Source organism: Vigna unguiculata, chromosome 6 (genome assembly GCF_004118075.2).
Source record: "Vigna unguiculata cultivar IT97K-499-35 chromosome 6, ASM411807v1, whole genome shotgun sequence".
NCBI classification, from domain to species: Eukaryota; Viridiplantae; Streptophyta; class Magnoliopsida; order Fabales; family Fabaceae; genus Vigna; species Vigna unguiculata.
The window spans coordinates 31068650-31090620 of record NC_040284.1 but is presented as its reverse complement, the minus strand read 5'-3'; the positions used below and the strand labels follow the sequence as shown (position 1 = coordinate 31090620).

The 21971-nt window shown below is 29.2% G+C and overlaps 2 protein-coding genes across 2 annotated transcripts; one reads left to right on the top strand and one right to left on the bottom strand.

Annotated features, from left to right (window-relative positions):
• The first annotated feature begins 1667 nt into the window (after positions 1 to 1667).
• On the top strand, positions 1668 to 12915 carry LOC114186634 (probable pre-mRNA-splicing factor ATP-dependent RNA helicase DEAH9). Its single transcript, XM_028074597.1, has 22 exons — positions 1668 to 1969; positions 2049 to 2123; positions 2206 to 2295; positions 2478 to 2557; positions 3210 to 3279; positions 3414 to 3499; positions 4240 to 4309; positions 6462 to 6557; positions 7305 to 7410; positions 7601 to 7647; positions 7726 to 7809; positions 7895 to 7948; positions 8464 to 8564; positions 9414 to 9504; positions 10346 to 10510; positions 10848 to 10937; positions 11127 to 11198; positions 11405 to 11503; positions 11609 to 11695; positions 12100 to 12153; positions 12284 to 12363; positions 12546 to 12915. Exons 1-22 carry the CDS (start codon positions 1676 to 1678, stop codon positions 12691 to 12693), a joined length of 2139 nt encoding a protein of 712 aa, XP_027930398.1. The 5' UTR covers positions 1668 to 1675; the 3' UTR covers positions 12694 to 12915.
• A 1839-nt stretch (positions 12916 to 14754) lies between these two features.
• LOC114186582 lies at positions 14755 to 17063 on the bottom strand. The gene is made up of 5 exons (XM_028074535.1): positions 16425 to 17063; positions 16226 to 16333; positions 15521 to 15678; positions 15261 to 15438; positions 14755 to 15177 (listed from the first exon to the last, which is right to left on the bottom strand). The coding sequence occupies exons 1-5, from the start codon at positions 17010 to 17012 to the stop codon at positions 15010 to 15012; spliced, it is 1200 nt and encodes a 399-aa protein (XP_027930336.1). The 5' UTR covers positions 17013 to 17063; the 3' UTR covers positions 14755 to 15009.
• Positions 17064 to 21971: the final 4908 nt, after the last annotated feature.

Genomic DNA, 21971 nt, shown 5'->3' with positions numbered 1-21971 from the left:
TTTGTTTTTGGGAGCAAGGAGCATTTCAAGTGTTTTGAAAAAAAAGAAAAAAAAAAAAACTCCCCAATTAATTATTGACTTTAAATGTTCTTTCCACATTGTCCTAATAGGGACCGATTTGCCTCATACTGTAATGGAGGATAATAAGTGCCGTAGAATTGGTGCCATGATGTTTGCACGGGACAAGCCACTTACCTATGAAGGTGTAGTTTTGAAAGTAACGACCAAGGAAAAATTAGTAAATGAAATTTATATGCTTCAAGAAACAATAGACTTTTCTGAACATTATATAGTTATGTACTTATTAACTGTCACTTTACTAAGATATTTTTAACTTTCAATCTGAAAATAAATTTTAAATTTATTTAAGTTCTTTTGAGTCCATCTCATGAAAATAAAAAGCTTTCGGTAAGCTATATACAATTTGTTTATATCCATATAAACTTATAAAAATTCACTAATATAACACATGTTTTACAAATAAATATGTTCATCTTGTATTCATAAAACTTATATTTAGAAAATATATAATTAGAACATAACTTAAGTTAACTCATGTGATTCATTTTAAAATTAGAACCAAAACTATTATTTATTTAAACGTGTCTCAACAAAAACAATAGATTTGTGCTCTATTTCTTTTTAAAAAAGTTTCATTATATTTTCGGGTTAAGTTGAAATACAGTTTTGTATTAGCATAATCTTGGCTAACTGTACATAATATTCTAAAAATTCAGAAATACAAAATTATAAATTTTTAGTCAATAAGTTTTTCATAATATGTTTTTGAATTATGAGTATAAAATATTTATTATTTTGTCAATGGTTAATATTTGCTGCATAAAGATCCCTCTTTCTAATCATATTTTATTTTTATTTACATGACTTAAATATAAAACTTTTCTTGAGACATTTGAGTACAGTTCTATCCAGAATAAAAATTAATTGGTATAGTTTTTATATAATTATGGCAATCTGTTGGTAAAAAAAAAGTTTAGCACAGAGATCTTCACCATCAAATAATTTGTTTGAAGTTATATACTGCAAAAATAATAGAACGTCTTTCATCAGACATTTGATTCAGCAAAATGATGAGTACTTTTAACAAATGGGTTTTTCTACCTGCACCTCCAAAATTTTGTTTACATTTCCAAAAAATTTTTAAACCCAAAAATATCTTTTTACAATTTAAGTAAAGTTAACGGGACATTAATTCCCAAAACTATTTTTGAATGTTAATTTTTGAAAATCAAAATATATAATAAAAGTCAATTCCTAAAACTTAAAATATATAATTAGAAATCAATTTTCGAAAATCAAATGGAAAGTCGACTTTTTGTAATATAGTTTAACTTTCGAGTAGGTCAAAGGATATCAAATTTTAAAATTTTAAAAGTCGATTTTCGAAATATATTTTTACTTTTGCGAAGGTTAAAGGACATTTTTAAAATTTTAAAAATTTTAGAAAGTCAATTTTTATAATATATTTTAACTTTTGAAGAGGTCAAAGTTTATTTTTGAAATTTTAAAAATTTTTGAAGGTGGAGAACAAATATTTGGAGACGTGGAAGAACGCCCCTTAACAAATTCCATCATCATTCGGTCCGGGCTTGGGCCGAATGTATTTGGGCCGTCTGATGTAAAATGATCCAAGAGTAGATTTGTGCTTTGAAGGATGGGGGGATTGGCCGTGCGTTGGGGTGGTGAACAATTGAACATGTCGTTCTGGAAACCAGGGACGGAAAGGCCACAGGGTCGCGTAGTCGACGATGAAGAAGGTGGTGTTCTCTTCTTGTCTGGTTCTCACCATTCCTCTTCCTCCAGACATGGCTACGCCAGCATCGATAACCAACGCCAGCGATTGCCTGTGTTCAAGTACCGCACCGCCATTCTCTACCTCGTTGAGACTCACGCCACGACCATCATCGTCGGCGAAACCGGCAGCGGAAAAACTACTCAAATTCCTCAGGTAACTTCCCTCCAAATTCAAATTCTAATTCTAATTCAAAATCATATTCACATTACTCACAATTTGAACTGCATTTCAGTACCTGAAAGAAGCAGGTTGGGCCACCGGTGGCAGACTCATTGCTTGCACTCAACCTAGAAGACTTGCCGTTCAGGTCACATCTCTTCTTAATTACCACTCAATTATTCTTCAATTCATCATTCACGTAACTCTCTCATCTCTTTTGCGTTTTACAGGCCGTTGCTTCCAGAGTTGCCGAAGAGATGGGAGTGAAGCTCGGTGAAGAAGTTGGCTACACGATAAGGTTTGAAGATGTAACCAAACCGGTGAGCATCTCTCTACAGTTATCTTTTATTTGCATCTTATGTTGTCATGCTTACTTTTACTCACATTAACACACACACACACACGTGTGTCTTTATATAATATGCTGATAGAATAAGAGAGTTGCTTGGACAGTGACGAATGGAGTGGTTTCGTCGTTTATTTTCGTTTTGTGGCAGGACAGGATGTAACGGTACTTAAATTTTTAACTGATGGAGTGCTTCTAAGGGAGATGATGGACGATCCTCTTTTGACCAAATATAGGTATTTGTTATCCCTCATCTTCGGTGGAATGGACTTCAAATGTTTACACTCATAAGTTACCTTTATAAATTTTCTTAAAGTGATACGTTATGTGTACACTGTACAAAAATGGTGAAAAAGACATCAAAGTACCTGGATGAGCATGGACTAGGGAAACTGAGGTTGTATGATGGCAGTGTAGCATTCTTATCTTTATGTGATGTTTTAAAACTTCGAGACTAATATGTTCTTTTCCTTCTTTGTGAAGTTGCCATCAGATTTAGAGAACCTTTCTTCTAGTCCTTTTGTATCTTTGGGGGCTCTTGAGTTTTCCCGTTTTTCTTGTTTGTGAGATATTGTAACCCTCCCCATACTAATATTTTTTTTAATTAAAAAAAATTAAAGCCGAGTTGCCACAGAACTTTTCAGGGTAGACTAGTCTAGCTTTTATACAAAACAAGTAATTGACTTTTGAGACTTTAAATGTCGTCCATGCAAACATTACTTATTAAATGGTTATATAAATGGGGTTCCTTATACTGATTTTTACATGTTTTGTGGCTGTGACAGGTAGCAAAGACTTATAGTTGTTTCTGTGAAAGGATGCGATATTCCAATTCATTTTCCTGTTCTGTACTCCTTTTACCCTGACCTTTGTGAATACTTGTTGCAGTGTTATAATGGTGGATGAGGCTCATGAAAGATCAATATCGACAGACATTTTGCTTGGACTATTGAAAAAGGTATTAAATGGATGCGTTATCAATATGTATAGGAATAAAATGCTGTTCATTTTATAGTAATTAAAAATAGTTCCATTATATTTACAATTTTTCAATCTCATAATTTGTATGAATTCTTTTTTCTACTTTTCTAGATTCAACGTCGTCGACCAGAGTTGCGGTTGATTATATCATCTGCTACTATTGAAGCAAAGTCGATGTCTGACTTCTTCCAAATGAGGTTTTCTTCTACCCTTGCTATGTTTCAATTGTTCATACTTTTATTTACAAATCAACATTTTCCTGGAAGCTTTGTTCATACAATTTGTCTTCATAAAAATGTCACAAGATTTTTTTGGGAAAAATAGCTAATCTGATTGTAAGATTCACCTTAATTGTAAAAATCCTACAAAAAGAAAAGGTTTCTCTATTAGAGTCCAAATTATCCATACACGGATACACCTGTGTCTGTTGGCATTTAGTTGTTTGTAATACTAATACTGTTTGTTAGATAAACACATGGAACAGAGAGACACAAAAAAAGGGAGGAAAACAAAGAATCTGTATAGTAGCATTGCTATGAAGAACAATACTACTGTTTATATGCACCAAGAGAAGAAACAGAATTCCAATACAGCTGTTATGTTACAACTAACAACACAAAACGGCTGTAACTGGCCCAAATACCTTTGACTGTTTTATCATCTGATAAATATTCTTTCAAAGAAATGACTTTGTGATGCTAGATCATTGTCTAACGAGTAGTTTCAAACTATCATCATTCAATGCACTTCCTCTCCGCTGCACCTACAAAAGCACAATATATATGTAACCGATGCAATATAATATTATCTGGTATATATCACCACAATACTAAGATGTTTAAAATTGAAAATCTTGTCAGTTTTTGTGCTAAACATTCAGATACTGATTGCCACCCGAAAAAGCAGTCACTTACTCAACAGTGTGTTCTATTAACAGAAAGAAGCGCCGAGAGACTGAAAACAAGGATCATGGACCACAAGTGGAACCTGCAATCTTGTCAGTTGAGGTACTATTTAGTAGTAAAACTCCTGCTTTCATGTCTACTGTTTTCTGAGTGCATTTCTTTGAAGAAAAACACGGCACACTTAAGGTTACTTGAATTGAATCTCCCGTGCACTTGAATTTGCTTTTAAACAAGGTCTATGGTTGTTCCAGTGTGGTGTCTGTTCTATGAATGAACTGGGCTGCCACTGTATTCCTGGCTCCTTTTTTTTTTCGTTTTACTTTTCAATCGATATTATTATGGTAGTCAAAATTGAGATCTTAGGGAGTTTAGATAAAAATTTGAGGGATCATAACATGGATTATAAGATCCTACAAAATTGTTGAAAAATCATACATACGATACTCATTATTAGAATCTAACATTCATGAGAGAAAACTGATTTTATTCATACTGAAAATTTTCAATCAAATACACACTTAGTGGGGATGAAAAATAAAAGAAATGAAGTGAAAGAGAGTAATAATTTTATCTGTTTGGATTGAGGGAAAGAAAGTGGAAAATGAGAAGAAATTTTTTAGTTGATTAATTGATCTAATAAAATTCCTTTTGTTTTGGCATATTAATAAATTTAGAAAATAAATTGTTAAATATTTTTTTAAAAATAATTTAATATGAAAAATAATTCTTAAACATATAAATTAGAGCTAACATAAATTTAAATTAAAATAAAAATTTATTATAATGTTTTATAAATAATATAGTTATATTTTAATATAAGAACATATTAAAATAAGATATTTAAAAAAAATAAAAAATCAAAATTTAAATTAATTAATTTAACTTAATTTTTTTATTTTAATTATGTGTTTTATTATAATATAAAACAAAACATAATTAATAATAAAATGTTAAATTTATTAGTTTGTTTATTATTGTAGTATTTTATTTTAATTTTTTTATAATATAAATTATATACTAGTAAAACATTAAATTTATTCATTTATTTTATTTATTATTTTAACATTTTTACTGTATTATTATATAGATTATACATTAATAAAAACCTAATAAAAGTAACTCATAAATCAATTATACTTTTTACATAATGAATTATATTATTAATGTTTAAAGGAAAATTACTGGTACAAAGTTCGTCTTATCTTCCCGTTTTCCTAATTTAACATCTTAACTTTCCACGCTTTTATTTGCCTTTTATGTTTCCTTCTTTGGAAACAAGCACATAAGATATCACACATCAAACCTACTGTCTTGGCTTAACACCTATTACAATGAACAGAATCTGTTTACAGAAATAGTTACAACAGAAAGTAGTTATAAGATAATGATCATCTATTACAATGATTAATATACTACCAGCTAACATATGCTAGCACTCTTGTTAGTGTAGCACGAACCATTATACAACACTTCAAAGAAAAGGATGATTCTGTCTTGTTAACATTTGATCCAATCCAAATTACAAAGCAACAATAAAACATAAGGAAGTTTGAACTTTTAGTGAGATATTTGAGTGCTGTAACTTGTAATGAGAGCTTGGGTGTGTTTGTGTCTTACAATCCACACAAACAGAGATAAGGAGAGATGGAACGAAATTACAGCGAGTGAAAGAGATTAAATAGGGGGATTAATTTCACGAATGTGGTTAGGAGCGGTAATTTTTTCTTTATCGGTAAAGGGAAAGTTATTCTAATTTTTGGTCAAAATGGGTGCGGGTGTATTTTGACCTTATAAAGAACAAAAAAGTTGGGCTTAAAATTTGTATCTTTTGAAGTGAAGCATGTTAAGGGTTACAAAATAGTTTTCAATCCCAACCATCAAACTAACCTAGAAAGGCAATAGCGAGAAGTGCCAATCTGCTGCAAGTTGCGATCTTCAATGACAACTGGCAATTTTTCAATCTACAGTAGATGAAAACTCAGAAACAAGGGAGAAGATTGTGATAGCCTTACATGTCAAACTGTGATTTTGACTACCATGGTTATTATTGTTTAATTTTTCCTGCCTGTTCATATTATCACCCTTGTTTTTTTGTTCTTTTCCATTTTATATTAATTTGACAAAGCAACAACTTTTCAGAAACTGAACTACAATATAATTTGGAAATACTTTAATTAAGTGGGGCATTACTATGACTGTGGTTTCCAGGTTAAAGTTTTCATTGTACAAATACATCATGCTTTATGATTTTCAGGGTAGAGGCTTCAATGTACACATTAATTATGCTGAGGAACCTGTCCAAGACTACGTTCAGGCTGCTGTTTCAACGACACTCTTGATCCACGAGCGGGTATTTTAATCTCTTATAATGAGATGGGATAAATTCAACTAATGCATTTTATATTTGAGGCATTTTAATCACTTTAGTTTAATTACATCTTTTGTTGCTGAGTGATTACATTAGACTTGATCATGTATTTTAAAATATGAGTGTTATGTTGATACATATCATAGTAACTGTAATAGAAATTTTGGAATCCTCCAACGGCAACATACAAATAAATTATAGACATTCCTGCTGTTGTTGAAGTAAGCAGAAAATCATATTTATCTAAATAGTTAAAAGAAAAGCAAAATGGACTGAAATCATGGTTTTTATCTTTTTGTTTATATAGAGAGAATTGCTTGTAATTGTGTGATCTGTACACACATGAGTACTATTATTTGTAATGAAGAAGAGATATAACAATAAGGAATCAAATCAATGCCGAATAATGGGAAATATTTGGTAACACATTTCCTTGTCAGGTTGTATCATATCTTCCTATTTAATGTAATTAAATTATAAAGTAAAGATAAAAGGAAGGGAAAGAGAACAAGAAATCTGATACCATGTAGAGAAGATTGCTTGTAATTGTGGGATCTGTATACACAACAAGTACTCTTATTTATGATGAAGTAGAGATACAATAATAAGGAACAAAATGAATACTTAATAATCAGAAATATTTGGTAAGATATTTTCCTATCAAATCATATATCATATCTCCCTATGTAATGTAATAAAATGACATCTGTAATACTTATCTTTCCATAGGAGCCAGCAGGAGACGTTCTAGTGTTCCTTACTGGTCAAGATGACATTGATGCAGCTGTTCAGTTACTCACTGACCAAGTTCAAACAACTGGAAAACACTCTTCTGGTACACACTTGAATAGTTATTATTTTTGGACTGCTAACTTTTGTTGTCTTGAACTACTAAACAACACTTTTTTTAAAACATCACTGACAAAGTATGTATAATTTTTTTTCCATACATAATGAAAAAATGATTTCATATTTTTCGTCTTCAATGAGATGCATCTAACGTATGGAATTTTCCTTTGGTCCAGGATTGATTGTTTTGCCTCTGTATTCTGGGCTTCCACGTGCTGATCAGGTTAGAAATACATCAGTGTGTTTTATTGTATATTTATTTTAATTTTAATGTGGTAATATTTGTTTTACATTCTCTCAGGAGTTAGTATTTTCTCCAGCTCCTTGTGGAAAGAGGAAAGTAGTAATTTCTACTAATATAGCAGAAACATCACTCACATTAGAGGTAACTTCCCATTCACGATAAGTTTGACTATGTCTATGGGTTAGAGAGAGTCCTCCTTATTAATTCTATTTTTCTAATCATGTAGGGAATTGTCTATGTTGTTGACAGTGGGTTTTCTAAGCAGCGGTTCTACAATCCGGTAATCATTTTGTTGTTGTTATTGAAGAGATACAGTAATGAGCCCTGTATAAATGTTACTTTTGGTCTATCTTTACTCTATTCAAGTTTCATATTTTCTCCAGTTTGTAGCTGACATTGTTCCACTGCAGAGGCATTATCCTCATTTTCTACTTGTGCCCTTGTATTTTCTCAAAATATTAGAGAAGCTTCAACAATTTTTATGTCACTTATTGTCTTATTTAAATTTTATACAAGTCGTTGTTGTTTCATGAATGATTTAAAACATTAAAATTTTCAATATTTATTGGGTTGACAGTTTCTAGTCATGGTACTCTATGAATTTTAAATTAGCATTAATTATGTATTTTCTTCGTTATTTCAGTTTATTAGAATTTTATCCACTAAATTGTGGTTGATTCTAGCTGCCATCCTTGTAATTTTATTTTTAGAACCGTTCCCTTCACTCTTTTTTTGTCCCTTACGCTGATTTCTTAGATGTCTTCAAGTGTAATTTTCTTTCATGCTTTGTAACAGATTTCTGATATTGAAAATCTGGTTGTGGCTCCAATATCTAGGGCTTCTGCTAGACAAAGAGCTGGTAGGGCTGGGCGAGTTCGACCAGGAAAGTGTTACAGGTGTTGTTTCTGCTATTTAATAAAAATGTTTTACTTATAAAATATGATTTGTTATCCTAGTTGCCTGTCTCTTCTGAGAGAAGAGATTGACTCTTGTATCGGTTTATCTTGCAAAGAACCAAAATTATTTACATGTAGAATAATTTGTTTCTTGTTGCGGATTTTTGCTTATGATGAGGTCATGGAAGGTGACCCTGTTGATCTATGTAATGACAGCATGCGTTACAATATTCACCTTTTCAAACATTTTTTATATGAATTTAGTTATGCTGCTGAGAACAAGTATGCACCTCTTTTACTTAATTTGACAAGTTTTAGAAGAAAAAGGCAAAATTTCATGGCAATTTCTGTAAAACAGAAAACGTTTTAGTTTTACTTTTTTAGTTTGTTTATTTGATTTGATTTAAGCAGAATGCATTCATTTTGAAGAGCCATGTTTTCCCCTAAAATTTCTCTGCTTACAGTTTCTCTATGGCCCTTTGCTGATGGCTGTTATACTGGGATTTTCAGTTCTGATATGCAAAGAGATCCAGCAGCCTCGGTGCATTCGTTTTTCCATTACTTTTTTTATTTTGTTGGAGGATATCTTATCTTGTCCACCTTGTTGCCATACCCTTCCTTTTCCACACACCCCACCGTGTTCTAATAAGTATTCTACTGGTGGAGTTAGTATTCTTCAATTTCATGGTGTAATAATGGTCATTGTGTTTTATTGATGCATTTCTTTAAAGCTTTATTCTGTTATGTTTTATGTCCTATTTACCATGCCAACATTTCAAATTATGTAATTTGTATTTTGTATTGATGTTAATTGTGACAACCATTCACTTTGCACTTGACTGCAATCAGGCTGTATACAGAAGAATATTTTCTTAACCACATGCCTAAGGAGGGAATTCCAGAGATACAGAGATCAAATATGGTCTCCTGCGTAATCCAGGTTAGTAATTGATTAATTTCAAAGAAGCAAGTACGTGTGGCATGTTTTATTTTTTTATGGTGATGCCACCATTACATGTCAATTTTGTTTTTCCAGGCATGGAACTTTTTTATCGAGATAATATTTTGATCCACAGAATGATGACTAGTGATAAGTTGCATCACTGCTATTTTGATTTATCTTCAATTTGTTTGAATTTAATAAATAATTATCATAAGAGTGTCTACTCCGTATATTGGTATTTCAATTAAAATAATAATCAAGATTAGTCAGAGAGAGGGCAAGATGAAGTTGTGTTAGAAACTTCAGCATTTTTGACAATTCATTTTATCAATTCTTGCAAAGAATATGATGCACCTTTATTTTTTCCCTGCCTAGTATATTTACTTACCAACACTTTTTATTGTCTGGTCTTTTTAACTTCGTGTCAACAATCCTATATGCCAAAGCCACAGACAGATGAAGGAGGTTATGAACATAATTCCTTGTTTTAGTACCACAAAATTGCATATCACATCTGCCCTACATATTTTTGGGATGAGCCAGTGTCGAATTTTTAATGGGGATTCGTCTTCCAATATGGAAGAGATCGAATTACTTCGTTGCATTTTTAGCCTCCGCCTTTTGGTTGTGCAACACGTTTCTCTAATAAAATTTCTTCTTTTTATCCACAAGAAAAGCATAGTAGTAATCATCTCTTATTTTTCTGATATTACTGACATAATTCCATTGAAAGTTGTTACCAGAATAATGTTTCTTTGACTAGTGTGTGTTCTAGATGAAGTTAATGATTGATTCTAAAATTAATTACTTTATAATACATTTTTCTGATGATTTCCAGCTAAAGGCCTTGGGGATTGATAATATCTTGGGCTTTGACTGGCCAGCATCTCCATCTGCTGAAGCAATGATCCGAGCACTAGAAGTTCTCTACTCACTTGGTGTATTGGATGATGATGCTAAGCTGACTTCACCAACTGGATTTCAAGTTGCTGAGATTCCACTTGTAAATTTCTCTTACGATAAAATCATCTTTGATTAATTTGTTAAATGCTTCATTTCTATTTATAGAATAGTAAAGACTCGTTTTATCACCATGGACCCAGGGTTAGTTTAAGTACACAGTTGTTTGGTGATCAGGATTAAAAAAATGATACAATAAGGTAATGATATCCTATATTTTAATCTATTGTTTGAGCTGACATGATCAGGTAACCTTATGCTATCATGTTCATTAGTCCAAATATTGGGGATGGGGGTAGCTGGGTTAAGAGTATAACCTATCCAGATATATTTCTTACAATTTTACTTAGGTGTGTTTAATGGAATGTAATCCTTGCTAGGATCCGATGGTCTCAAAAATGATAATAGCTTCCAGTCAACTTGGGTGTTCAGAGGAGATAATCACCATTGCTGCTGTTCTTTCCGTCCAAGTAAATCTTTTTGCTCTAGTCATTGCTATTGTTTTGTGAACAAATTTAATAAAATTGTGTTAAAATCATTTTTTTTTTCTGAAGTTGGGAAATATTAAAATGAAATCTATCTGTATATCATCTCAAAAGTATAGTTAAACATTGATGTATAGAGTAGTTGACCTTAATTTCAAATATCTATGTATATAGTCCATCTGGATCTCAGGGAGAGGGATACAAAAGGAATCTGATGAAGCAAAATTGAGATTTGCTGCTGCCGAGGTAATTTAACTTAAGTGTTCCCCACTCTTGCTGTTTATAGCCATAATTTCCTTTACATTGTTATGTTATGTGCTAAACCTCCTATGATTCTTCATTAAACTACACATTCATTGTGTAGCATGATTGTTTTTCTGTAACAATATGATGGATGAGCTATATCTTTTATTCATATATTTTATCTCTTTTGATAATTGGTACAATTACAGGGTGACCATGTAACGTTTCTTAATGTATACAAGGGGTTTCATCAATCTGGTAAATCTTCACAGTGGTGTCACAAGAACTATGTAAACTATCACGCCATGGTGTGTATGCTTTTAGCAATTTTTCGCAATATAGGCATTTCAATATAGTCCATGCACTCGTTTCCTTTCCAATATTGATGTTGACATGGCTGCTTAAATTGCCAGAGAAAGGTTCTTGAAGTTAGAGAGCAACTCAAAAGAATTGCAAAGAGGATAGGACTAGTCTTGAAATCTTGTGAGAGTGATATGCAGGTTGGGTCTTTTCTTCTTTTATAATAATGGTTTTGATTATTTTTTAAAAAAACTGGCTTCAATATTCTCCTGATCTATTGTCTGGTGGGTGCATAAATAGTCAAATTTAATGAAATCTCTGCTCTAGTGTAATCATTATTTTGTTGATCCTGTTTCATTCTTTGGTTTTCCACATTACATCAAGGACTTATTAAACAATTGTTTATGTACAAGTTGTTTTAATAATTGAAAGAAAAATAAGGGTTAACTGTTCTCTATGAAACCATAAGTTGTTTTCATAAGCTACCATGGAGAGCTGTTGAAACAAGCTGAAAACAACTTTTCGTAAACACGTACACAATTCCATGTCATGAGATAACTCCAGAAGAGAAGATTTAATTATATTGTTGCATTCACTTTTACAGTTAGTGAGAAAAGCTGTCATCGCCGGTTTTTTTGCAAATGCGTGTCATCTAGAGGTGAGATAGTTCTTGGCACAATAAAATGCACGATTTTATCATTCATTTCTTTATATATATTACCAATTTTTGCCACAAATTGTTGCAAAACAAATAATTTAACTTTCCTTAAATTTTATGTTTATGTAAGGCATACAGTCATGATGGGATGTATAAGACATTAAGGGGATCACAGGAGGTTTATATTCACCCGTCGTCAGTGCTATTCAGGTCCGTACAAACTCTATGAACGTTATGTATGTGCAGGTTTTATTTGGACTGTAAAAGTTGTGAAATATTCAAATCCCAATCCAATAGTCTGTGCTGTAACTTGTGATTTTTATTATAGATATTATTTTCCTTTTTTAGTAGTAATGAAAGATCAATATCTAAACACACTTTTATTTTTGCAGAGTAAATCCAAAATGGGTTATTTACCATTCTCTTGTATCAACTGATCGACAATACATGCGTAATGTCTTAACTATAGACCCCTCGTGCTTACTGGATGCTGCTCCTCACTTCTACAAGTTGCAACAATCTAATCATCTCCTTTATTGATTCATTTGTGTTAGACACACTTAACGTGTTTGAGATGAAGGAAAGAAACGTTTATGTATGAAGTGTTTTAGTTCATGTAGGAATACATTAACCACTATATACGAAGTTTTACTTCAAGTTAAAAAATGAAGTTTCAGTTCAGGTAGGACACATTAGGATTTTCATTACTTTATGTAAACGAATGATATTTATTTATGTTGAATAGAATTTAGTGTTCACTAATTATAGAGATTATTCTTGATTTTAAAATTAGTATCAAACTAAGAAATATTCAAATTAATTTATTTTATTTTAATTTAAATTCTAATTCAATTATTTGGATTTCGATCTATAAATTCCTAAATCATTATTTTAAAAATATAGATTTGAATTTGTAATAGATTATATCATTTAGAATTAGTAATATTATAGGAGTAAATATAATGTTATGGATTTACAGGTTTTTTTTTCCGTTGTCTGTATGTGATAATGAGAAAAAGAACATGATATATATATATATATATATATATATATATATATATATATATATATATATTTGGAGGGTTTAAATTCAAGAAATTAATTTATTTTTATCATAATTAAAATAAATTTATTTGACTAAATTCAATTTCCCATCTTTCTAAAAAAATACAATTGTTTTTTTTAATTTAGTCTTTATATTTAATATAAAAAATACATTTAAAAAAATTAATAGTAATGATCTAAACTGATATTTGTTTGTATCATAATCTAATATTTTATTCAAGTTTTTTTATATTATATTTATAATTGATTTTTGGAGCTATTTGTTAGAAGTATTATTTAAGTCAAAATATAATAAAACTCTTACATTCAATTATAGGTTTTTTACCAATTTATTTAAATGTGATAAAAATTTTACAAATTTATCAAATAGTAGATTTGTCAACTGGCTTATTGATATATCAATTCATGAATAAACTGGTATATAGATCTAATATATACAATATAATAAAAGAAAGGTAAAAATAATACATGTATAGTATATTTGTAAAAATTATTATTTTGAGTTTGATGGTCATATCTGATAGTGATAACTGTTATATAATTTGTTTAAAAACTGTTATAAATAAATCCACCTTTCAAAAATATAAGATTTTCTCTCTGAATACATTATTGTAATTGTAATTTAAAATGTATAACAGTAACTGTTAAAATAAAATTATTTAATATTATTCTTGGTAATTGTTATAAAAGTTTTGATTTTCTTTATAACTAAATAATTGAAACAGTTCTCCGTGAAACTTTTATATTCACACAAATAGTGGAGAATTTAACCAAATGTTAGTAACTTTTTTTGTAAAAAAATTAAAATAATGGGGATTGAGTCATATAAGTTAATCTTTTTGCGACAATTTTATATAGAAAGGTATATTGAAGTATGGTCTAAGCACCTGCCTTGATTTTACGACTTTGTTCGTTAAAAGTAAAAAAATATTAATTATTTGAGAATATAGATATACCATTTTGGTTATGCCACCTAATTTTGAAAATATTATCATTTTGTGCAAATTTAATGCAATTATATAATGTAAATAATATCATCGTATATTAAAATCAAATTAGGAGCACCAGATAACTTTAAAAACAACTACAACGTTTAAGTTACAGAAATCAATTCACTGATAATGTCATTAACTCTTTCTGGTGCTTATATACAGAGTCCAAATACTCATGTTTTTCATTAAGAATGACTTGTGTAAAAATAATTTATATGAAAAACTAAATAAAAGTACAAAAATTAAACAACCTAGTTTTTTTTCTCAACCCAACGACAAAATAGTCAATACTTAGCCCAAAGTTAATGACAAAAGACACCAACAATTTTTTCACTTAGCCACATATCAGGATTTCAAATCAACTATTAAAACACGTCCAAACACAAAACTAGTGTCTCAAAAGAACACATTACTAATAAAACCCACGTGAACATCCAAACCAAAAATTCGACCATGTGAAGATGTGAGCATAAGGTATTATTTAAATCTCCAAATCTCTTCTTTAAACTTTCATTTTGAAGTAACTTCTTAAGCTACAATTTCGACAAACATAACATAAATGACTGTAACGTCAAAAAGACTGAACAACTGAATTAAGTTAAATGAAAATTCCATGCAAAGAAGCATCTCTTGATTTTAATGAATCAAACGGTATGCATAATCTTCCACCCAAACTATCTAATGAAAATCCTATGACAAGTATGCATATCCCGGGTAACTTCTTCTCCAACCATTACTCGGAAACTGTTCTCTTTTCTTCATCAGAGCTTGCCATTCTTTGAGATTTGCAAACACAAATTCATAGCTTCAAGTTCAGATCAATGCCAAATCTTCCTGCTTCACGTCCCCCATGATTTTCCCCACTCATTTTGTCTGTCATCTCTGAGTCCTCCACTTCTAAGAAGTTATAGAAAGGTCTAGGATTTGGTTCGATCGATTCTGAATGTTGGCATGAGTCTATTTTATCCTTAAAAAGAGAAACAACAATATTCACCAAGACAAACAAAAGAGTAAAAAATATTAGACATTCTAAAATAGCTTGCAACTTACTTCACAAACATGGCCGGGTAGCGCATTCCCCTTTGAAATAACACCTGAAAACAAATGCATGGGAGGTGAAGGAACTTCAGGAGTTACAAATGGTGGGAAATTTGCATGACCAGGCACTGTCATTTCAGAGTTGAATCTTGTGTTACTAAGCTCCAAAGTGCTACCCCATTTGGCATCCCTGAGAAAGGCAAGAGTTGGTAAGAGAACAAGATAAGCGAAGAATTTTGGCAAAAGCAGGGGATGACAGAAGGAGTAATTACTTATAGCACTCCTTGTTGGAATTGAAACCACTATGACTATCATTTATGGATGATTGATGATGTCTATTGTAATGTGAAAAACTTGGAAGAACATGGAAATTCGATGGCGGAATCAGAGAGTTTTCCAAGGCTGAAGTGTGAGATCTCTTCATGCCAACCTACGAAACATATTGGTTGTCAGCATAAAAGTGCTATATTCTTATTATATTTGAGGTGAACAGAGAAATCTTCACTTTGCAGTATTGTTACAGGCCTTCCCTATATAAAATTAAATTCCATTCATAATACAACTTCTTTATTTTTAAGGGTTTATGATAAAAGTACATATCTATGAATTGCTCTTATAACAAAACAAAAACATGTTTATGACCTCAATAGCTTATAAATGAGCTCCACACGGACCAAATTAATGCCATAAGAAATCTGCTTTTAGATCTGTCAAAATTTATGTATTTTGCTTTACCCAACCATGCAAATAAAAATTCAGCAATTTGTCAAATATTTTGAAAAACTCAAAGTAAGAAAGCATATACTGTGAAATTCAATTGTTTATCAATTTTTCACGTCTAATTACTGATTTTAGATGTTGTAGCAATACTGTGAGAGTAGAATTGACGGCATTAGAAAGCAAAGTAAAACAAATGCAAGCATAATCTGGTAGATGTTTATAATTTAATATAAAGGTTGCTTACGAGGAAAGATTACATTTTGTTCTTCTGGTACTCTAGAAGTGTAATTGTAACACAAACTTTGGTTTGAAGGAAGCTCTGGTTGATTTTGAGGCCCGATTGTTGAGGTCCCACGGTGATTTGTCTGCATAGAAATTATATGCATATCCGGTGAGAATTTCCACACATACATATATAAAGTGACAAAAAAACAATTCCAGGAAGTAATAATTTACCATAGAAGTAATAGGTGCAGAGTAGTGATTGTTTATGTGCTGAACTTTTGCATAAGGCCAGTCAGCAGATAAATTCCTGGAAGGGGAACTGGCAGAATCATATCGGTTTCCATCAATCGGTTCATTGATGTTCAAATTAGACTTACATGAATTAAGATTCAAGGGAAACAATTCTTTCAATTCTTTTTCAGGAGAAACAAGACCAGATCCACCACTTCTTTCTAGTCTTTCAAGTGTAGTGGGATGATCAAATATTGGGGCAGAAGAAACATTAGTAGCCAAATTGCTTGGTGGAGTAGTTCTTGATGTTGTAGTTGAAGGTTGCAATGGATGGAAATTTAAAGATGAAGAAGGACGAGACACAAAAGATGGAAATCCCTCTGAATCTCCCTTTTCAGTAGTTATGTCTACGCCTCCGCCTCCGCCTCCTTGCTCTCTCAAGATCTTCTCAAGTTCTGCCACACCAGGTCCTCTTTTTGGCACTCTGGGACGTTTCTGCTGTTTCTTTAAACCAGAACTCCAGATGCTACTAACAACATTCACACCACTCCCACACCCACAAACACTGTTGCACGAATTGCTGCACATATTCAACTTCTATATGTCTTCTCTCCTCGTACTTCAATTTCACCCATGCAAATGCATCTGATCTCATAATGAGAAATCCAAACAATCAAAATGTATTTAAACACATTTCAGAGATATACAGAATTCAAAAAAGATCCAAATCATCCATGCAAGGATCACAGAATATAATCCATAAAGGGCAAATAAAAAATATTCATTCAAGAACAAATAGCGACATACATGGAAAGAAAATCTCGAGTATACAAGAAATGTGGTTACTACCTTGGTGCAATAATTAAGAACAGTAAATCTTTTCGTCGTCTTCAAAAGGAAAATCTTAGTATGTAGTGAGTAATATCTAAAGGTGTTCGCGGGATTTTCTCATACCCTTTTGAATGTCGAAGAGAAAACAATTTTGAAAGCGAGGAAATCCATGCATTCATCAGAATCTTTCTTGCATTCTCGGTTTCCTCGCCCTTGTTTTTCTCCCTCACTCTGCTTTGTCTTCTCAACAGGAAAGCTAAGCTTTAGGGGATTTTTCAGTGAATTTTGTAGTACTGTTAAATGCACGTAAAAACCTTAACTTGCTATATTTTCCATAGCCCGTTCTTGCGTGCGTGCAATTTATAGTTTTTTTTTTTTTTTCCTTTTTGGTGAGATAAATTTCCCATTTGATTTTTAATTTTATTCAGCTAAGATTTCAAGTTTCTGTTCAGTATTACCGTGATTACCATACTAATTAAGTATCTAAAACACTAATCCTAAAAAAATTCAAATATAATATAATTAATATACATAATCAATCAATAGTTACAGGATTTTTATTAAGTCAATATAATGTAATTAAAACAAATTCATTAAAAGGATCATGCAGTAACTAACTTCAGATCTTGAATATACTTTATTCTCTCAAATTTTTCCGTAATTTTTTTCTTTAAATTTAGATTTAGCCTTTTCAGTTATGAGATTTAAGAAAATCTTTATTTATCCTCTTCCAAACAAACATTATTTCTTAATGTTTGGTAATAATATGTAAAACTAAAGTAATTTGTCAAAGAATTATTGTAAGGAAAGTATTTAAGACGTTTTATTACCAAAAGATACTTATTTTTATTGCTAAATATTTTCTAGATACTGAGAAAATAATGTCAAAAATATGAAACTGATATGTTATTAGATTTGGCTGATTCAAAAATATACAAAGTATAAATAATAGATTCATCAGAAAGTTAATTGCTAAGATCTTAAAAATCAATTGATATATCTTTTATATGCTCATATATTTGGTTATAATTTCATGTATGGATTTTCTTCTACACGTAGCTAATATTCGAATGAACTGTTATTATTACATTTTGTTTTATAACTTCTATAAGTTTTGTTTTAATTTAAAAAATAGCGGAATCAAATAATTAAAGCTAGGTGAAATATATATTAAAAAAATATTACTAATATCTTTCTAGATTTAACTCATTAAAAAGTATAACTTGAGTAGAAAATGTATAAATAAGAATAATTTACATACTATATATGATTTTTTAATCTAAAAAAACTACAATTCTAATAGTTACTAATAGTTGACACAAGTCCTCTTCCAAACCTTTTTTTTCTAGAAAAATTAATATTTTTTCTTGTATGTATGATTTGTCTGGAGTTCTGTTTTATACAACTTTTGACAGGTTTTCTTGTTCTTTTTGTTGTATTTTTTTTTATTTTAAAAATATTATTAGTTGAAATATGAAATTTAAAGAATTTTATTTCAAACTTAAATTAAACTAAAATTTATATTATTAACTTAAATTAAATATATTTATTAATGGTTATTAGTATATTATTGAGAGAGAGTCGTATATATATATATATATATATATATATATATATATATATATATATATATATATATATATATCTCGTCTAGTTTAATTATATATGTAATTCTCGAGGTCATCCATATTAGTTTATTCTAAAATTAAAGTTTTCAAACTATCATGTTAAATCAACAGCGATTATTTACTTCCAAAATTCTGTGAGATATTTTCTTTACTTCCAATAATTCGTGTAACAAAATGTTAAAGATACATGCAAAATAAAATATTAAAGTTACTAACATATTTCTAAATTTGCCTCATGAAAATGTAAATTTTGAAGGGTAGAGTATAAATAATAATAATTTATTATAAAAATAATAGTTAAGATCTTAACAATCACTTAATATATGCTATAGGTGAATATAATTCTTTATAATTTTAACTATTGATATTTAACTCAAACGTCTTATTATTACTTTTGGTTTTCTAAATTCTGTGAGTTATGTTTTAATTTAGCTAATAAAGAAATAAATTCATGTGAAAAACAGATTTAAAAACATTATTAATTAACATCTACTTAGATCGGTTCATTAAGAAATATATCTTCAGGACAAAAATAATAATAACTAATTCGAAAAAAGTACAAATCCTAACAATCACTCTATATAATTTATATGAGGATATATTTTTAATAAATTATTTTAGATTCATTTTATTTAATTCATTTCTAATAAAAGTTGTGAAGAAAAAATATAAATATTTTATGACTCTTTTTATTGACATGCATTACTTTTTAGTTGTATTGACCTGAGTAAATCATTTTTTTTTTCCAAATAGATCATTCTATTGTTCAAATACAACTTTCTTTTCGCGAAAGAGTAAATTCTCATCCTGTTTTATATTTTTCTAGAAATAAATTCTTAACAACATTTCTTTATAATTGTATAGATTTATATATTTATTTAAAATAAATTATTTTATTACAAAATTATAATTACTTACAAATTCCTTTGAATACAAATTTAAAAATATATTTAATTTAACATATGAATTAATTGAGAATAAAAAGTTTAAAGAATGGTTATAATGAATATTCGATCCCAGATTCTTTTTGGTATCAATGACATTTAATGTTTTAAGTTTATTTTAACCATCTTTTTAGAGTATTAAGAAAGTAGAATCCTAACAAATAAAAATATTTATATATTAGTTGATTTTACTAAATTTTGTAGTTTTTTAGATTGCAATTGAATTTAATTTTCTTATTGAACTATATAAATAGATAAAAATCTTTCTTTAACATTCCATCCAATTATACTAGAAAAAATATATTTTACTCACGACGGTCATATTCCTGTGTAATGTAATGACCATAACAATCTACACATGCACACGCAGAAAAAAGTAAGCTAATAATTTTACATAAATTATATCATGTGTGATATGTATCAATCAAATTATATGGTCACACGGTAACAAATTACACTTTAACTATTTATAAAAAAAATTAAAAATCAACAATTATATATCTATAATATCTATATATATATATATGAAGAAATTTTGTTTCAACATTTATTTTCCAATTTTCCTTTAAATTAATATCTTTTTAAAATAAAAATAATTATTTTATCAATCTTACTTTATAAGTAATACCTTTTTAAATTTTACATTTTTTCCGACTTAATCACTTTTTTACATTTAACTACTTTTTAATTATAAAACTATATACAAAATAAACAAAAATGATTAATAATAAAATTACAAAATTTATTTTTATTGTATAATTATTATTATTATTATAATAAAAATAATTTTATTATCATAAATATATGTGAACACATGTATATATACTTTAACAATTAATTTTAAAGCAAATAGCAGCAACATTGAAATGTACATCTAAAAATTTCCTCGTAAAGATATGAGAATAAAATAAACTAAGGTATGTAATCTTATGGTTTTCTTATAGCGTGTTGGATAGGTTTAACATGTTTTCTTCTACACATTAGATTGATCCTATTGGATGCAAGGTTGAATCATGTGAAAGAAATGTGCTTTGGACCAAATTTTCCATTTGTCTTCTAATGCAAGACTTGTAAATTTATTTTAATCATTTGCCTAATTAATATATATATATATATATATATATATTTTATAAACACAATATAAATTTGACTACAATAAATTTATATAAAAGAAACTAAAAGACACTTCAATCGATTTAAAACTTTATGAAAATAAATTTTTTAATTATATGTTATTCATTTTATTATTTTATTAAATGTGAAAATTTTCACATTAAATCTGCAACAAAACAAGGTAATGTCTGTCTAAGTTTTCATTTGATAAAAGAGCTATCAGTCAGAAAGATTAAAAGAGAAAATATAAAGTTGTTTCTTTCAACATTGTGATAAATTGATCAATTAGATTCTGATATTTACCGACCACATGATTAAGTGTTTGTTTGTTATGTCATTTATGTTATGTAACATATTTTCTTATCTGATGGTTATTTAGGTTTTCCGCTATGAATTTCTCATATCAAAACAAATCTTGGTTGCCGATTAATCTAATTAATTTAGGATTAAATATGATTTTGTTTCTTAACTATCACAAAAATTAAAAATTAGATTTTTTTTTAAAATTTTTAATTAATTTAGTTATTCATATTTGGAAATACGTAGATCTAATCCTTTTAATCCCATTTTTCCAATTTTGTTAAATTTATTTTATGTTTCAAACGCATTTGAAGATTATATTTGAGTTTTTTATACTATTTGATACATTTTTGTTTTAATATTAAGTCAAATATTATTATCAAACGCGTTTGAAATGTCAAATAAACCTAACAAAATTTGGTTAAAAATACTAAATTTACATATTTCGAAAGATGAAAGAATTAAATTAATCTTAAATTTCGAAGAAAGACTAATTACAAATTTCACGGAAAATTAATGAAGAAAAAATATTTAACCTACTAATTTATACTCCCACAAACAGTTAAAATAGGACTAACCTATCAAACGTAAAATAATATTATTTATATAGTTTATCCCTCAAACAACAAACAGAAATACACAGCAATCACAAATAGATAAACAATCCAAAACACCCCATATAAATGCTTCTCCAAACCAAGGAGAAAATTAGCAATACAAAACTACTTAAT

Excerpts from the sequence above, each read along its gene's own strand:
- LOC114186634 (XM_028074597.1), top strand. The coding sequence starts at position 1,676 with ATGGGGGGATTGGCCGTGCGTTGGGGTGGTGAACAATTGAACATGTCG. Across the intron at positions 9,505-10,345 it reads TGGTCTCCTGCGTAATCCAG|CTAAAGGCCTTGGGGATTGA; the intron begins GTTAGTAATTGA and ends GATGATTTCCAG. Across the intron at positions 12,364-12,545 it reads CCGTCGTCAGTGCTATTCAG|AGTAAATCCAAAATGGGTTA; the intron begins GTCCGTACAAAC and ends TTATTTTTGCAG.
- LOC114186582 (XM_028074535.1), bottom strand. The coding sequence starts at position 17,012 with ATGTGCAGCAATTCGTGCAACAGTGTTTGTGGGTGTGGGAGTGGTGTG. Across the intron at positions 15,439-15,520 it reads TCCAACAAGGAGTGCTATAA|GGATGCCAAATGGGGTAGCA; the intron begins GTAATTACTCCT and ends TGCCTTTCTCAG. Across the intron at positions 15,178-15,260 it reads TACCCGGCCATGTTTGTGAA|GATAAAATAGACTCATGCCA; the intron begins GTAAGTTGCAAG and ends TCTCTTTTTAAG.